This window comes from Rattus norvegicus, chromosome 7 (assembly GCF_036323735.1).
Source record: "Rattus norvegicus strain BN/NHsdMcwi chromosome 7, GRCr8, whole genome shotgun sequence".
NCBI classification, from domain to species: Eukaryota; Metazoa; Chordata; class Mammalia; order Rodentia; family Muridae; genus Rattus; species Rattus norvegicus.
In genome coordinates, this window is record NC_086025.1 from 30,274,375 (window position 1) to 30,290,819 (window position 16,445).

The following is a 16,445-nucleotide window of genomic DNA, read 5'->3' on the forward strand; positions in this document are numbered from 1 at the left end:
TTTATTAGACCCATGGTTGAATGCCAGTGTTTTTCTACACGTTTTCACTATTGTGAATGGAGCTTGCCTTAGGAAGTTGATGTATAAATGTATTGGTGTGACACTGATAACATTGCCCCAAAATTAATTACTTATGAGTAGGAATGGGAGTAAGGGATTCAAGTAGCTAGGAGGCAGAATTTTGCGTCGTTCAAAACAAACAAACAAAAACCCCTTCAGCTAGTTATAAGGGAGGCCCAGGGAAAGGTTAATTCTTTATTGCTTAGTGAGGAGGATCAGGGTAGTCATGGATTCTAGGTTTCTATGGGAAGAAAGAATAACCAGAGCCTTTTGGAGGGAAGGAAGGCAATACATCATGATTGGCACAGAGAGGTGCCGCAGCACACAATAGGAATAATAGGGGCCGGGAGCTGTAGAGAGGCTATTGTGTTCATTTCAGTCAATAATTTGTCCCTTCAAAAATATTGAGCCCCCTCTGTCCACCAAACACTATGCTTTGACCCGGGCATTCTACAAACATCTCTTAAGAAGACAGGCATCTGCAGCAGTCGCATGAAGTAAATAGAAAACTGAAAACTATTTGCAAGTAGCAGGTAGGGTTTTCCTAATTAACTATAAACTCTGGACGATGTTACTTTCATCTGTATCCAAAAGTCGGCAACTGTGCCTTTCGGTTCATAATTCCTAAAGCCTGCCTGCCACTGAAATGGCCATTTCCTCTGAGTTTTCACTGCGGGGGTGGGGGTGGGGGACGGGGACACAACCGGAAGTCTTCCTGCTTGTTACCATCTTTAAAGGATCTGTTGAAGTTGTTACTTAGTAAAAAGAATCACAGGCCTGCAGCCAACCAGGATCGGAGTTCAGGATGATTGACAGGGCGGAAGGATAGACTGACCCAGTGGGAGTGGGAGGAACAATAGACTTCCCACCTTCACACATGCTCTGGCATGCACCATGGTAAGCACGTTCACATGGGCTGTGGCATGTATGTTCACATGTGTGTGTGAACACATAACAAAAAATTTTTACAATACTGTAAATGTACTTAAAATTTTTTCTTTTGTAGCTAGGTGTTGGCAGCATACACCTTTAATCCCAGTACTCTGGAAGCAGAGGCAGGCAGATATCTTGAGTTCGAGGCCAGCCTGGTCTACAGAGTTGTAGAACAGGCAGAACTACACAGAGAACTGTTTGCAAAAACCCAAAAAAATGAATGAAAATTAAAATTACTACCTCTGTCAAAGAAAGATTCAACGTGTCTGCTTTGAGGTTTCTGCCTGAGGGAGGGCTCCACGGTCTTTCTCCCATTGAGTCAGGGTCTCTCAGGCAGCCCAGGCTGTTTCATGACTGGATTTCTGCTTCAGTGTCGAGTGCTGAGAAGAAGAAGTAGATATGAATCTATGCCTGACTTTCAGGATTACTTACTGTAACACAGTTTTATTCTGTTAAAGATACAGTACCTGAAGGTTTTGCGGTGGTGGTATGGTTTTCTGACTCTGGTACCAGGGTTTGAACCCAGATTATTCTGTGGTATATCCCTATCTGTGTCCTTTTTTTTTTAGTTGAAGTAAGAAGTGTATGTCCATATAAAATTTGCATGTGCCTGCTTCGTTTAAGACACTAGTTCACATTCTGGTTATAAAGACTTGGCAGTTTATATATAAAAGGTTTTAACAAAAGATAATGGGAAATATCTAGACCTATGAGAGTAGAAAAGTAAACGCTGTGTTGTAATTAGGATAATATAGTATGTAAAGAACTTTGAAATTTATTTTTTAGTCTTCCAAGACTTTTATAATTATAAACATTATATCCATAACATAATTATATAAACATAAATTCTATATAATTATTTGACAATATGAGCTAAGGAGGAATTAACACAGTGTAATTTAGGGACTATTGACATTTTAATTCCAATAGGTTAATTCTTTTTAGACATATATACTAGCTGTTTCCCTCATTCTGCTACTTTATTGATTTGTGATTTAGTTGCCTATTCTGTGTTCTGGCTTTCCTGATTTTCATTTTGATGTTTTTCAAGGAATCTGAAAACAGGCCAATAGTTGCACTAATTAGAAGATCTCGGTTGTTCTATTTCTAGTATTGACCTTTAACCCTGACCTCATAGACGCTTCCCAAGTTTGTAATCATATTTCACTACACCCTGCTTTCTTTCCAAGTGTCATAAAGAAATTAATATGAGGAGCGGTGAGCTAAAAAGGTCATGGTGAAGATAACTGGAATATTAAAATTGTTTTTTGATTGATTTAGTTTTGTGTCTGAGTGGATTGCCGGCATGTGTGTACATGTGCCATGTGTATGCCTGCTGCCCATGGATGTCAGAATGGGTTGTATTCCCTGGGACTGCAGTTTTGGATGGTGGTGTAGAAAATTGAACACAGGTCCTCTGCAAACGTAATAAGTGCTCTTACCCACAGAGCCATCTCTCCAGCCCCAGACAACTAGGATTTATAATGAAGTGTTTGTGTGTGTGTGTGTGTGTGTGTGTATTTTTAAAGGATGCCTTTTTATTTGTGTGTTGCCTGCATGTATGTATATGTATTATGTATGTGTCTGGTACCCACAGAGGCCAGAAGAGAGCATTGACTCCTCGGGAACTGGGGTTACAGCTGGATCTGCGTTGTGGGTACTAGAAACCAAACCTGGGTCTTCTACGAGAGCAGGAAACTCTTTTTTTTTTTTTTTTTTTTTTTGGTTCTTTTTTTCGGAGCTGGGGATCGAACCCAGGGCCTTGCGCTTCCTAGGTAAGCGCTCTACCACTGAGCTAAATCCCCAGCCCCAGGAAACTCTTAACTGTTGGGTCATCATTCTAGCCCCAGTGAAATATTAGGGTTTGTTTGTGTTGTTTATTTTTGAGACAGGCTTTCTCTGTGTATCCCTAGTTGTCCTGGAACTTACTCTGTAGATCAGGCTGGCCTCGAACTCAGAGATCCGCCTACCTCTGCCTCCCAAGTGCTGGGATTGAAGAAAGGTGTGTGGCACCACCACTGCTTGTAATTAAGTATCTTTATTTCATGTGTATATGTGTGCATATGTGCCAGGAGATTGGATTCTCAGGGGTTGGAGTTACAGGTGGTAGTGAGCTGCCTGACATGGGTGCTGGGAACTAAACCCTGGTCCTCTAGAATAGCAACCAAGGGCCCTAACTGCTAAGCCATCTCCCCAGACCCCTGAAATACTAATTTTTGTAGCTGCTGTACTGGTTAGTGTCAGTGTCCATTTGATTGGATTCGGAATAACCTAGGAGAGACGCAGGCACCATGTGTCTTTGCCAGAATTCTCAGACATTTCACTGTAGAGGTGGGGGTACCCTTTCCCTGCCTCAGCGCTCTCTGCTGTTTGCTTTCTGAACCTCTTTTGCTGCCGTCCCTTCCCACAGTGACTGTCTTTACCTTTAAACTCTGAGCTAGGTTCCTTCCTGAAACTGCTGTTATCACAGTCACAAGAAAAGCAATAGAGAAAGATGGTCCCAAGGGGGGGGGGGCTTGCCATGACTCTCCCCTTTCCTTTCTTCCCTTCCTTCTTCATTTTTTCTCTCTGTTTTTCTAGACTCAGGGTCTCACTCTGTAGTCCTGGAACTCAGAGCCGCATGCCTCTGCCTCCTGAGCGCTGAGATTAATGGCGTGTGCCACCACATCTCCCACCCTCCTTTTCGGTTTCTTTTGAGAATTCTCTCCTCAAGCTCGCTCCATGTTTATTTTTAAATTGTATTGTTTGTTTTGTTTAGTTTTTTTTCTTTGTAAATTCTAGAAACAAATCTTGTATTAGATACATGGCCGGGGAAGATTTTCTCTCTCAGCTGCTGAGCCATCTCTCCCACTTTATGACTAGCACTTTTAAAGAAATGAACTTGAGTAGAAGTTTTCAGGCTATGTTATTCTTACGAGACTCGTTTCTATAACCCATTCCTGAGTGTGTTTGTTACTCATGATCCCTGGTCACTGCAGTGAAGAAATTAAAAATTTATCATCTTTAAACACTGGGAAATAGCCTAAAGCTTTCTATAACATTTGTAAGTACGTGTTTTTAAAGATGCGTATGTGGTTTTAAAAGGCCATCTGACAGCCTCTCAGGTCGTGTTTGACATGTTCTAAAAGTGTATGGGTTGATTGTTCAGACCATCTGAATTCCCTCCCGGCACTTTTCCTCGAGAGCCTCGTCAGTGCTGTTGTCTACACACGGTAATAAGTAGTCAGGGCTGTTGTCTACACACGGTAGGAAGTAGTCAGTGCTGTTGTCTACACACGGTAATAAGTAGTCAGTGCTGTTGTCTACACACGGTAATATTTTACTGGAACCTGGGAGGGATGTCAGTGTTTTCATTCTGTCATGGCCTTTCAAATGCATATGCCAAACTTACATATTTGGTGCTCTGGAGCCAGGCGGAGTTAATGCCTCCTCAGAGGAGTTAAAAAGAAGCGCTTTGAATCCTGGAGAGGAAAATAAGTGTGAAGCAAACTGTGCTGGGCCTTCTTTGGGGGCTCTTGACCTAGCTGTCTGTGAGCTGTGGCTCACCCAGGAGGGTGGACTGGATCTCTGTGGGGAGGAGGGGGGTCACCTTGATCCCTGATTCCTCCTGGTCACCTTGATCCCTGATCCCTCCTGCTCTTGTCCTGTGTGTCCACCGCTTACTGCCTTCTTTTTAGTAGTTGACAGCACAGACAGCGTGTGCTCTAAAAGCTCTCCTGATCTGCAATCCCACCATCTGTTTCACACATCTTTAGGTTTAAAAAAAAAAGTGACCCCTTTTAAAATGCAAATACCCATGGGAGAGGTTAGACCTTGGTATGGCTTTGTTGTTAGACAAGTCGGTAGACTAGACTGGCTTCAAATTCAGAGATCTGCCTGTCTTATCTAGGATTAAAAGTGTGCGCCACCACGACCAGCTTCTTCATAGCATCCCGACATCCATTAATCCCTGATTTGAAAAAAGAAGGAACTCTGAGATGAGTGATCAGCTTGAAGAGAATTATAACTTATAGTATGTTAATTATTCTTTTTTATTTATTTACTTTACATCCCGATTGAAGCTCCCCCTCCCTCCTCTCCTCCCATGTCTACCCTCACACCCCTCCCCCCCACACCACCCTCTCCTGGGTACCAACTGGCACTTCAAAGTCTAGCATCAGAACTAAGTCCATCCTCTCCCACTGAGGCCAGACCAGGCAGCCCAGTTAGGGGAAAGCGACCCAAAGGCAGGCAACAGAGTCAGAGTCAAGCCCTATTCCGACTGTTAGGGGACCCACCCGAAGACCACGTCTGCTACATATGTACAGAGAGCCTAGGTCCAGCCCCGTGCATGCTCTGTGGGTGGTGGTTCAGCCTCTGGGTGCCCCCATGGGCCTAAGTTAGTTGACTCAGTAGGTCTTCTTGTGTCCCTGAACCCTCCGGCTCCTCAAGCCTTCCCCCACTCTTCCACAAGACTTCCCCCACTCTTCCACAAGACTTCCTGGGCCCCACCTAATGTTTGGCTGTGGGTCTCTGTGTGTTTCCATCAGCTGATGGGCGAAGCCTCTTAGATGACAGTTATACGAGGCTCCTGCCTGCAAGCATTATTATTTTTTGTTTGATTCCGCTAGACAAGCCTTCTGCTGATCTATAATCCCAACCACAGTTTTCTTCTAATTCTTGTCTTTTTTTTAAGTGCCTATTAGCAGTTGAGACGCCTATTGCTAGGAGGTGTTCTGTGTGTCACAGATGTAAACATGCCTGTAATCTGACTGACATTCCCACCAGGGTAACTTTAAAATAGAACAGCTCAGGGCTAGAGAAATGGCTCAGTGGTTAAGAGCATTGACTGCTCTTCCAGAGGTCCTGAGTTCAAATCCCAGCAACCACATGGTGGCTCACAACCATCTGTAATGGGATCTGATGCCCTCTTCTGCTATGTCTGAAGACAGCTACAGCGTGCTTATATATAATAAAATAAATAAATATTTAAAAAAAAATAGAACAGCTCTAGTTGGTTGCTTTGTCAGGCAGGAAGTGGTGGACACCCAGGGCAAGAGCAAGAAGAAAGCGAGGGCCCAGTTGGTAACTGCTCATAGAGAGCTACATTGGAAGCCCCAATGATTCGTCTGACCATCTAGGAAGGTCCAACTCCAGGGAATACTGTAAAAAGCCATTTCCTGTGACACCTCTCCTATACTTTAGTATAGCAGAGAAATGACATCTGACCAAGTTTTCATTGAGTAGCTACACTTGATATCACAGACATCATCAAAGTGAAAAATTTAAAAGTACCATTTGCAAGGAAATAGGCATTTCTGCTTGTAATCACAGGAGTAGAGTCTATTACAGAACAGCATCAATCTGAATAAGGAAGTTAATGTGGAACCCAGTAGTTTTTGAGATAAGGTCTCAAAGTATGTAGCCCTGGCTGGACTGGAACTCTTGAGTAGATCAGGCTGGCCTTTAAGCCGATACAGATCTTCCCATCTCTGCCTCCCAAGTGCTGGGATTAAAGGTGAGGGCCACCACATCTAACCTAGAACTCTGTCTTTATGTGTTAAACTATTTTCCTTAGTGGTGTTCACCTGCAATGTCTGTAGTTACTACCCTTGTTTTCAAGAATGTGAAATGTATGGATTAAAAGGTACAGTCTAGCCAGACGGTTATCTAGCCATAGCCCCAAGATAAATACATGCAGGCCTTTTCCCCATTGAGTGTTGTATCAGATATTAACTTGCCCTACCTCTCCAAGCGTGGGCCTAGGATGTAGTCTCGCTGTTAGAGGGCTTGCCTTTTGCACACAAAGCCCCAGGATCATCTGCAGCACATCATAAACCTGGTGCGGTACACACACCTGTAACCGCAGCACTCAGAAGGTGGAGGCGGGAGAATCAGAAACTTGAGGTCGCTTTCAGGTTCTAGTAAAACCGAGGTCAGCCTGAGAGACTGAAGCCCTGCCTCAAAACAGTGTGTTGTTGTTTTCGATAGCGAGCTAGTTGTGGTGGTGCTGAGCTGCACCTGTAAACCCAGCTTTTAGAAGGCTGTGGATCTGAAGAATTGAGAGTTCAAGGCCAACCTGAGCTTAATAGTGAGGTCCTGTTTTAGAAAACCAAACGAAAAGAGAATTTAAAAGCTGAAGTAATTTTTCTTGATTATAGCACTCTCCATCAGTCCTGCAAGGATCTAAATGAAGTTACCATCTGATTTTATTTCCCAGAGACCTAATTCGTAGCTATTTCCTCTGCATTTATAAATTACATTTATTTACTTTGTGTGGTGGCATATGTGTGTCCTGGTTCTCATGGAGAGATCAAGAGGCCAGTGTGTGAGAGTGGAGTCTGCCCTCCCACCATGTGGGTCCCTCGGGATGAAACTTCTTCATACTTGGCAGCAAGCACCTTTCCCCACTGAGCCATCTTGCCAGCCCTCCTCTGTATTAAATGTCTACAGTTTTATTACTTACGTGAGCGCTTGGCCTGCATGTATAAATGTGCACCATGGGCTTGCCTGGTGCCTTCAGAGGCCAGAAGAGGGCATTGGATCTCCTGATCCAGGCGACTGCGAGACACTGTGGGTACAGGGAATTGAACCCGGGTCTTCTGGAAGAGCAGCCAGAGCTCGTGTCTGCACCTTTTACAATTGCATTGTTTGTGTGAGCTTCATTATACATGTGGAGGTCAGGACAGCTCATAGGAGTGGGCGCAGGCTTTTGCTGGTTAAGCACTGTCTGCTCCTTCAAACCTGCTCCACTGTGGCAGCCGTACTGTCTTCGTTTTCAAGCCTCTTTGCCGTCAGTTTGCTCACCTACAGGACTGATCATGTCATTCTCCTCCACAGAATTCTTTGCTGACTTTATATTGCCCATAGACAATTTGGGGAGTGATGCAGACCGAGAATCCTCCAAGACCCAGGTAAACAGGGGTGGTTATAGAAAGGCAGGTGTGCATGTGTGTGTGCGTGCGGTGTGTGTGCGCGTGGTGTGTGTGCGCGTGCGGTGTGTGTGTGTGTGTGTGTGTGTGTGTGTGTGTGTGTGTGCGTGTGCGTGTCTGTGCACTCGCTTCTACATCCCTTTGGCCCTGCTGATTCAACATGAAAAGGGGAGGGCCAGAATAAAGATCTTAAGTGTCTGGTGTAGGCTCTGGTTATTTGAATCTAGAGACAAAATACTGCTGTGTGAAGTAAACTTTGAATTTTTAAAAAAGACTTAATTTTATGTGTAAGGGTATTTACGTGTACGGGTATGGGTAAATGTCTGTGCACCATTTGTGTGCAGTGTCTGTAGAGACCAGAAGCAGATGTTGGATCCTCTGGAAGCCAAGTTACAGGTTGTTAACTGCCATGTTGATGTTGGGAACTGAACCCAGGTCCTGTGGAAGAGCAGCTAGTGCTCTTGACGGCTGTGCCTTCCATCCAGCCCCTTTGTGTGAAGTAAACTTTAATAGCAATGAGTATAGAAGCAGGGAAACCATTCAGAAGCCTCACTGTGATACTCCAGGTGAGAGGTCATCGTGGTTTGGGTCGTTGGTAGAACAGGACGTTGGATTCTAGAGATTATTTCAGAAATGAAGCCAACAGTTTCCTCTGAGCCATCTCCCTCTGATCTGGAGGGTGAGTTCAAGAGTGATGCCAAGGGCGGGAGAGATGGCTCAGTAGGAAGAGCAGGGGCTTGCAGAGATCCGGCTTCAGTTTATGGCGTCCACATGACCGTGTATAACAGTAGTTCCAGGGGAATCCAGCACCCCCTTCTGACCTCCAAGGTCACCAGGCATACCCATGGTACACTTCCATGTGTCCGGACAAAGCACCCATATGCACAGATTAGAGATAAAGTGATCTCAAGAGTTTTTCATCAACACATAAAAGGATATAGGGTCATGGTATATATTAATAATCAATGTCTTACTAGCAACTGTATATACTAGGCTATACCTATTTATAAGTCCAAATATATGCTGTATATATATAGACTTATATATAGTAGGTTTATAAATATATGTGTATATATACATATATTTATACATATATATGTATGAGCATATATATGCCTATATATAAACCTGTGTCGTTACAGTCCTCTGAGCACTCCCAGTGTTATTCCATTTTATTTAAACTGCTCATATTGCTAGCATATACATGGTGTGTGTGTGTGTGTGTGTGTGTGTGTGTGTGTGTGTGTGTGTACTGGGAGAGAAAGACAGGAAAACCAAAGCAAGGAGAGGGAGAACAGCCTCTGGTATTGTGACAGACACTGCAGAAATAAGATTGAGAGGCAGTAAATGTATACTATTAACCTTGGGAAGTCATAGACGGGGAATTGGCTTAGCTCTTCCACTCTTGTTTGGCTTAGTTTTCAGATGCTCCCCGTGTTGTGAAGAGAGGCCCGACTGGATTATGTGTTTTTCAGACAGACTAGATCCCTGCTAACAATGGATAGGTGCAAGCACATTGAGCAGCTGCAGCTTGCTCAAGGACATTCCATCCTCAACCCTCAGAAATGGTTCTGCATGGTCTGCAATACAACGGAGTCCATTTGGGCTTGCCTCAGCTGTTCCCACGTCGCCTGTGGGCAGTATATCCAAGAGCACGCACTGAAGCACTTTGAAGAAAGCAGCCATCCCGTGGCCTTTGAGGTGAATGACATGTATGTTTTTTGTTATCTTTGTAACGATTATGTCCTAAACGATAACACAGCCGGAGATCTGAAGTCACTACGAAGTACACTAAGTGCAATCAAAGGTAAAAGTTACCCTTGTGTGGTTCAGAGTGACTCGGTCTTACAGCCTGTGAATGCGCAGGCCGATTCTTACTCCCTACACGACAGCACCCAGTCTCTGCCTGGAAGTGAAGATCCGATGTGCACTGCCCTCTGGCACAGGAGACGTGCGCTCATGGGAAAAACCTTTCGAACTTGGTTTGAACAGTCACCGATTGGAAGGAAAAGGCAAGAGCAAACTCAGGAGAAAACGGTAGCCAAGAGAGAGGTGAAGAGAAGGCAGCAGGAGTTAGAACAGCAGATGAAAGCTGAGCTGGAATGCACTCCTCCGCGAAAGAGTTTACGCTTACAAGGCCTCTCCGAGGCGGCCACGGTCGAAATCCTTCCGGTGCAGGCACCGCCGCCACCTCCAGCGTCCCCAGCGAAGGAGAAAGCCTTAGCGCTACCTCCCTCGGAAGACGGGAAACTTAAAAGAGTAAGTGACTCCTTAATCAAACGAAGGCCCGCGGTAACTCCTGGTGTAACCGGACTGAGAAATTTAGGAAATACTTGCTATATGAATTCTGTTCTTCAAGTGTTGAGTCATTTACTCATTTTTCGACAATGTTTTTTAAAGCTTGACCTGAACCAATGGCTGGCTGTGGCTGCCAGCGATAAAGCCCGATCCTATAAGCACTCAGCCGTCACGGATGCCGCGACAGCGGCGGCACATCAGCTGAACGAAGGGCAAGAGAAGGAGAAAGGCTTCGCGTGCTCCAGACACCCGGGTTTATCTTCAGGCCTAAGCGGAGGAGCCTCCAAAGGTCGGAACATGGAGCTCATTCAGCCAAGGGAGCCCAGTTCCCCGTACAGTTCTCTCTGCCATGAATTGCACACCCTGTTCCAAGTCATGTGGTCCGGAGAGTGGGCCCTGGTCTCGCCGTTTGCCATGCTTCACTCAGTGTGGAAGCTGATCCCTGCTTTCCGTGGTTACGCCCAGCAAGATGCGCAGGAATTTCTTTGTGAACTTCTGGATAAGATACAGCGAGAACTAGAGACAACCGGAACCAAATTACCAGCTCTCATCCCCACCTCCCAAAGGAGGCTCATTGAGCAAGTTCTGAACGTCGTAAATAACATTTTTCACGGACAACTACTTAGTCAGGTATGGATTTCTTAACTTATTTTACCGTCCTAGGCAGTTCCTAAAGGGCGGCCTACATCTGGGTAGTCTGCATGTATCTAGCGTGTGAAAGTTGGTGGCATTTTTAGGTCAGAATAGATTTATGAACGTGTGAAGAAGACCCAGATTTCTGTCAATCACTGGAAATAGTTGTGTATTCGTGGAAGCAGAGGCTTTTTCAAGGGGAGGGAACTGCATTTTCTAGGTCAGAGTATAGCCATTCTCTGGTTAAGGGTGTAAGGGTGTGTGTGTGTGTGTGTGTGTGTGTCTGTCTGTCTGTCTGTCTGTGCGCATGCGCACACATGGGTAAGCATAATGTTACAGTGCCCTGCATAAAGAGTATCGAGTTGAAATCTGTATTCTAAGAATCTCAATGTTGTGTAAACATCACTTCCCAATTATTCCTTAATCGGTCAGTAAAGCTAGCTGATCAGCCAGTGACTGAAAAGGGAGAGAGTAGGGCTGGACTTCCTTCCAGTGAGGGGAGGGGGTGAGAGGGAGAGAGGAAGTAGGAGAGAGAGCCTTTGGGAAGTAGCCAGATCAGTTTAGAGGATTAAAATAGGGTAATACTGCTTGATTGTTGTGCCCTTAAAGCTGTTAAATAAATATAGTAGTCCAGTCTCAATGATTTGGTAGATAGCTGGGTTAAGAGAGAAACTATGTGCTCTCATTTGAAATGCCACTAGTGAGTGTGTGTGTGTTGGTTACCTGGCGGACATAGTTGCTGTGCTGTGAGAATGGATACAGTACATGAGCAGTTTAAGGCAACATCCCATTAAAAGTATAAGGGTCAAAAATCTTGAACCAGTAAGGGAATTTGAAGGTAAAGAAATGTTTTTTTGTTTTGTTTTTTTTTAGATTAATAATGCCAAATGGTTTTCCTTTGTATCAGTCACTTCTGTAAGTTTTCCTTGTCATGAAAGGACGGGCCACAAACCAGATTCCCTCTGCATAGTGGTCCTCTGACCAGTGGTCTTGGTAAACTGTCCCCAGGCCAAAGCCCCTGCTTTCCCTTAACACCCAGCTTTCCTTTGTGTTTCAGCTGAGGCAGAAGGGGCTGCTGCTTCATGCCTATAATTTTACCACTGTCGTGAGTTTTAGTGTGGTCTTAGGGGACCCTCTGAATGAAGAGTTGTTCCACAACTCTTGACGCAAAGGTTGAGAACCACTGGGCTAGAGTTGCAGAAGGCTGGGTTTGGTTCCCAGAACCCACACCTGGTGGCTCAGAACTGCCTCTAACTCCTGCCATGGGGGCATCTGACACCTCTGCCTGCCCTTCACAGGTCCCTGCACTCACATGCACATACTCCATCCACCATGCAAATGCACACACCTGAAACAAATATGTCTTGGGCTGGAGAGACAGTTCAGCAGCTAAGAGCACTGACTGCTCTTCCAGAGGTCCTGAGTTCAAATCCCAGCAACCACATGGTGGCTCACAACCATCTGTAATGGGATCTGATGCCCTCTTCTGGTGTGTCTGAAGACAGCTACACTGTACTCACATACATACAATAAATAAATCTTTTTAAAACATCATTTAAGAAAATAATCAATCTTAAAAAATTTTTTTAATCCTTCTTTTCAAAACATTTTTATATGTTTATTTCTACCATAATTTATTTAATCATACCTTTTGTAGATTTTGGACTATTTCCAATTTTTTGTTGTGTCATGATAAATTAGTATTTTTCCTGATTTCCATGACACAGTGCTAGAATTACTTTATCCAGAGGGAGGAGCTTAGGGGCTGGGTCGATGGCTCAGGGGTTGAGAGCAGGTACTACACTTGCATAGGACCTGAGTTCAGTTCCTAGCACCATGCCAGGCAGCTTGCAAGGTCTGTAACTCCTGCTCTAGGAGGATCCAATGCCTTGGGCCTTGAAGAGCACCATCACACACACGCATACACCCACACACAAGTACATAGGATTTTAAAAAAGGGCATAGTTTGAGTAGCAATGATAATTTAATTTTCAGAAAGTTATTTCCTCATCTTAGATTTCCAATAGTGTGAGAATGGCCAAGTGGTTTTTTCTTTACTTTATAAATGAGTGAATCTTGAAATGAGTTGTTTTTTAAAAGAATTATCTGTTTTATGTTTATAAGTACACTGTAGCTGTCTTCAGATACACCAGAAGAGGGCATCGGATCTCTTTACAGATGGTTGTGAGCCACCATGTGGTTGCTGGGATTTGAACTCAGGACCTCTGGAAGAGCAGTCAGATCTTAGCCACCGAGTCATGTCTCCAATGAATACGATTTGTTATATAAACATTTGCTTTTCTTTTGGCCGTTGCATCCTGCCATGGAGCCACTACACCTCTTCTCTTTTCCCTAGAAGGCTCTCTTCCTAGAAGTCGTGTGATAGACTTCGAGAAACTTCTCAAAACCTGACTTCCATGCTGAATCTTTGCCTTGTTGCCTGTATGCCTGCACACCAGAATTGGGCATCAAGATCCCACTACAGATGGTTGTGAGCCACCATGTAGGTGCTGGGAATTGAACTCAGGACTCTGGAAGAGCAGAGCAGCCAGCACTCAACAGCCAGGTCATCTCTTGAGCCTTATTTTGTATGTCGTATATCGATTCAGCTTATGATGTCTTCAGCTGTTCCTGTGCTGGGTTGATGGCGTCATAACCCACTCACTAAATTGCCTCTAGTTACTAGAATTCTTGTTTTGTGGTGCGTGTGCGTGCAGGGTTGGGCATCAAAGGACATCTTAGAACTGCCTTCTCTCACTCTACCCTTTGGGTCCCAGGAATCGGACTGAATTGGGTCATCATGAGGTTTAGCAGCCAGTGCCTTCCCCTTGAGTCATCTCACCAGCCCTACCTAAAAGAGATTTATTAATTTAATGTATGTGAGTGAGTACATTGTAGCTGTCTTCAGACACACCAGAAGAGGGCATCAGATCCCATTACAGATGGTTGTGAGCCACCATGCGGGTGTTGGAAGAGCAGTCAGTGCTCTTAACCTCTGAGCCTTTTCTCCAGCCCTACCTAAAAGCTTCTTAAAAGTTGCAGTTGATCGTCCTGACAGATTGTAAAACCTGCTTGTCCGTTTTCTAATAGTTCATTCGCAGAAGAAAAGCTCATTTCACAACGACCTCTAGTGAAAGTTCCTGCTTGGCAGCGAGATTGTGAGCAGAGTTACCTTTTCCTTTGCAGGTTACCTGCCTTGCTTGCAACAACAAATCCAATACTATAGAGCCGTTCTGGGACTTGTCACTGGAATTCCCAGAGAGATACCAATGCAGTGGGAAAGACGCTGCCTCGCAGCCATGTCTGGTCACTGATATGTTGGGCAAGTTTACAGAAACAGAAGCTTTAGAAGGGAAAATCTACGTGTGTGACCATTGTAACTGTGAGTACAGCCTGGCGCTCCGTGCTTTTGTAAGATTAATATTAGGTGGAGACGAGGAACCTTGCAGAAAGCGCTTCAGTAGTAGCTATGAAAACAATTTTCTTTTTAGTTTTGCAAAAGAAGTCAGACATTTCTATTGATAATGATCATTATTGATGATATTAAATTTCTTCTTGTAGTGCCGGACAGATGGCTCAATGGTTCAGGGCACTGGTAATTCTGAGGGAGAGCCAGGACTCCATTCCCAGCACCCATGTGGCAGCTCAAGTCTGTCTTTAACTTGAGCCCCAAGGAGTCTGATGCCTTGCTACCTCAGGCACACATGTGTACAGACATACAGGAAGGCAAAACACTTACCCATACACATAGAATAAAACTGATTTTATTTATTTATTTACTTACTACTTATTTACTTACTTTGGTTTTCCAAGATAGGGTTTCTCTTTGTGGGCCTGGCTATCCTGGAACTCACTCCGTAGACCAGACTAGCCTCAAAGTCAGAAATTCACCTGCCTCTGCCTCCCAAGTGCTGGGATTAAAGGCAGATGCCTGGCTCAATAATCTTTTTTTTTTTTTTTTATAATTTCCATGTCTCAAAAAAAATAATACTAGAGCTTGAGATACTCTTTAAAAAAATAGTGCTAGGAGATTAAACCTCATGTTTCCTGCTTGCTAGGCAGCCGATGAAGAGATGCCATATTGATTATTTTCCAGAACCACTGAGTCCCATTTTGTTCTGAGTGCTGCCATAATTTCACATTATTATATAATGACAGAGCCTGAGATCTACAGGATCTAGGATCTTAGAGAGCGGTGAGCCTTTGTCAGACTTGCTAGGATGAATTTAAAATGTCCCAAATACCTTTATCACTTTGGGATAGATAATATTGTACATGTAGAATATGGTCTCATAGTAATTTGAATTTGTAATGAGGCCAACAAATCCAGGCCTGGAAGAATTGCTTTAACACAGGAAGATGAAGATTTGCAAGTAGAAGCCAAAGATCCGGCACCCTCTGTACCCGTACACCTAGAGTTCAAAAGCAGGAGTAGATGGTCCAGCAGAGACCCCAAGAGACAGTCCCTAGGTAGACATGAGAGAAGCGGGGGAGACAATACCCTGAGTTCTCCTTAAGAGAGCCTGACACTGGAGGGGTGGGGAGAGAACTGGGAAGCATTATCAGGTAAGGCTAAGGATGCAGGATCCTGTGCCCAGTGCTCACCCATGTGCCTGGGAGGGGCTCAGTGAAGGCTAAATGGCTTGACCATGTTTTCAAGAGTTCAGAAAATATATTAATACAGTAATAAAGTAATACAGTAAAAGGAAATGTTAACTTTGTCCTGCTAGCTGGGCTAGTCAAATGTACTTTTAAATATATTCTTGCGTGAGTGTTCTGCCTGTATGTGTAAAAGCACACCGAATGTGTTGTGCCCGCAGAGGCCAGGCGAGGGTGTGGCGTCCCCAGGACCTGTAGTCCCAGACAGTTGTGAGCCCCCATGTGGGTGGGTCCTGGGAACTGAATGTGGATTCCCTGCCAAGCAAGCGGTATTTCTGCTTGACTGCTGAGCCTCGTGCGGCCCCTTGCAGGACTGTTACGTCCCTTACGTTCCCTCCTGTTACCCTGACTGTGCATCCGTTTCTTGTTTTACAAAACGCACCACATTTCCTGAGGTCAAAGCCTGAGCTCACCTCTAGCATGGTGCTCTCTACCTGGAGCCACTGTGGGTGGGTTACGTGAAAGAGTTCACTCGTGGTTTTCCTTGTAATTTTTGAAACTCTTTATTTTATTTTATTTGTATTTTAGCAAAGCGTAGAAAGTTTTCGTCAAAACCAGTTGTACTCACAGAAGCCCAGAAACAGCTCATGATATGCCACCTCCCTCAGGTTCTCAGACTGCACCTCAAGCGATTCAGGTCAGTAGTGTTAGTTCCAGCCGCCTGCCACTTACAGGAGTAATTGGGTCATTCTTTCTGCTTAGGCTGCGTCAGGACTTGGAGTATGCATACGAGGGGTTGAATGTGAGCACTGGGTGCTTGGCATAGGGACAGTCTTTTTAAAGTGTATTTAAAGGTATTGTCTTTAGCTTTGAACAGCAGACATAGTTTATACTCAGTAAGTGAGTTGTTTTGATAACTGTTTTTCATAGCCAGGGCCAGGCTAGCCTAGAACTTGTACCCTAGCATGGCATCAAATTGAGAATCCTCCTGCCTCAGCTTCCTGAGTACCA

At 44.5% G+C, this 16,445-nt stretch overlaps 1 protein-coding gene across 10 annotated transcripts in view; it reads left to right on the forward strand.

Annotated features, from left to right (window-relative positions):
• Usp44 (ubiquitin specific peptidase 44) overlaps positions 1 to 16,445 on the forward strand; it is a 50,044-nt gene that overhangs the window by 23,233 nt on the left and 10,366 nt on the right. For 5 of the 10 annotated variants that reach the window (XM_039079054.2, XM_039079061.2, XM_063263444.1 and 2 more), the window contains 4 exons: positions 7,813 to 7,886; positions 9,380 to 10,832; positions 14,022 to 14,217; positions 16,023 to 16,131. In XM_039079054.2, the coding sequence (XP_038934982.1) occupies positions 7,858 to 7,886; positions 9,380 to 10,832; positions 14,022 to 14,217; positions 16,023 to 16,131 (1,787 nt within the window). In that variant the 5' untranslated portion in view covers positions 7,813 to 7,857. Of the gene's footprint in view, positions 1 to 7,812; positions 7,887 to 9,322; positions 10,895 to 14,021; positions 14,218 to 16,022; positions 16,132 to 16,445 lie in introns of all 10 variants that reach the window. The other 5 variants (XM_039079063.2, NM_001394071.2, XM_039079068.2 and 2 more) reach the window with 3 other exon arrangements.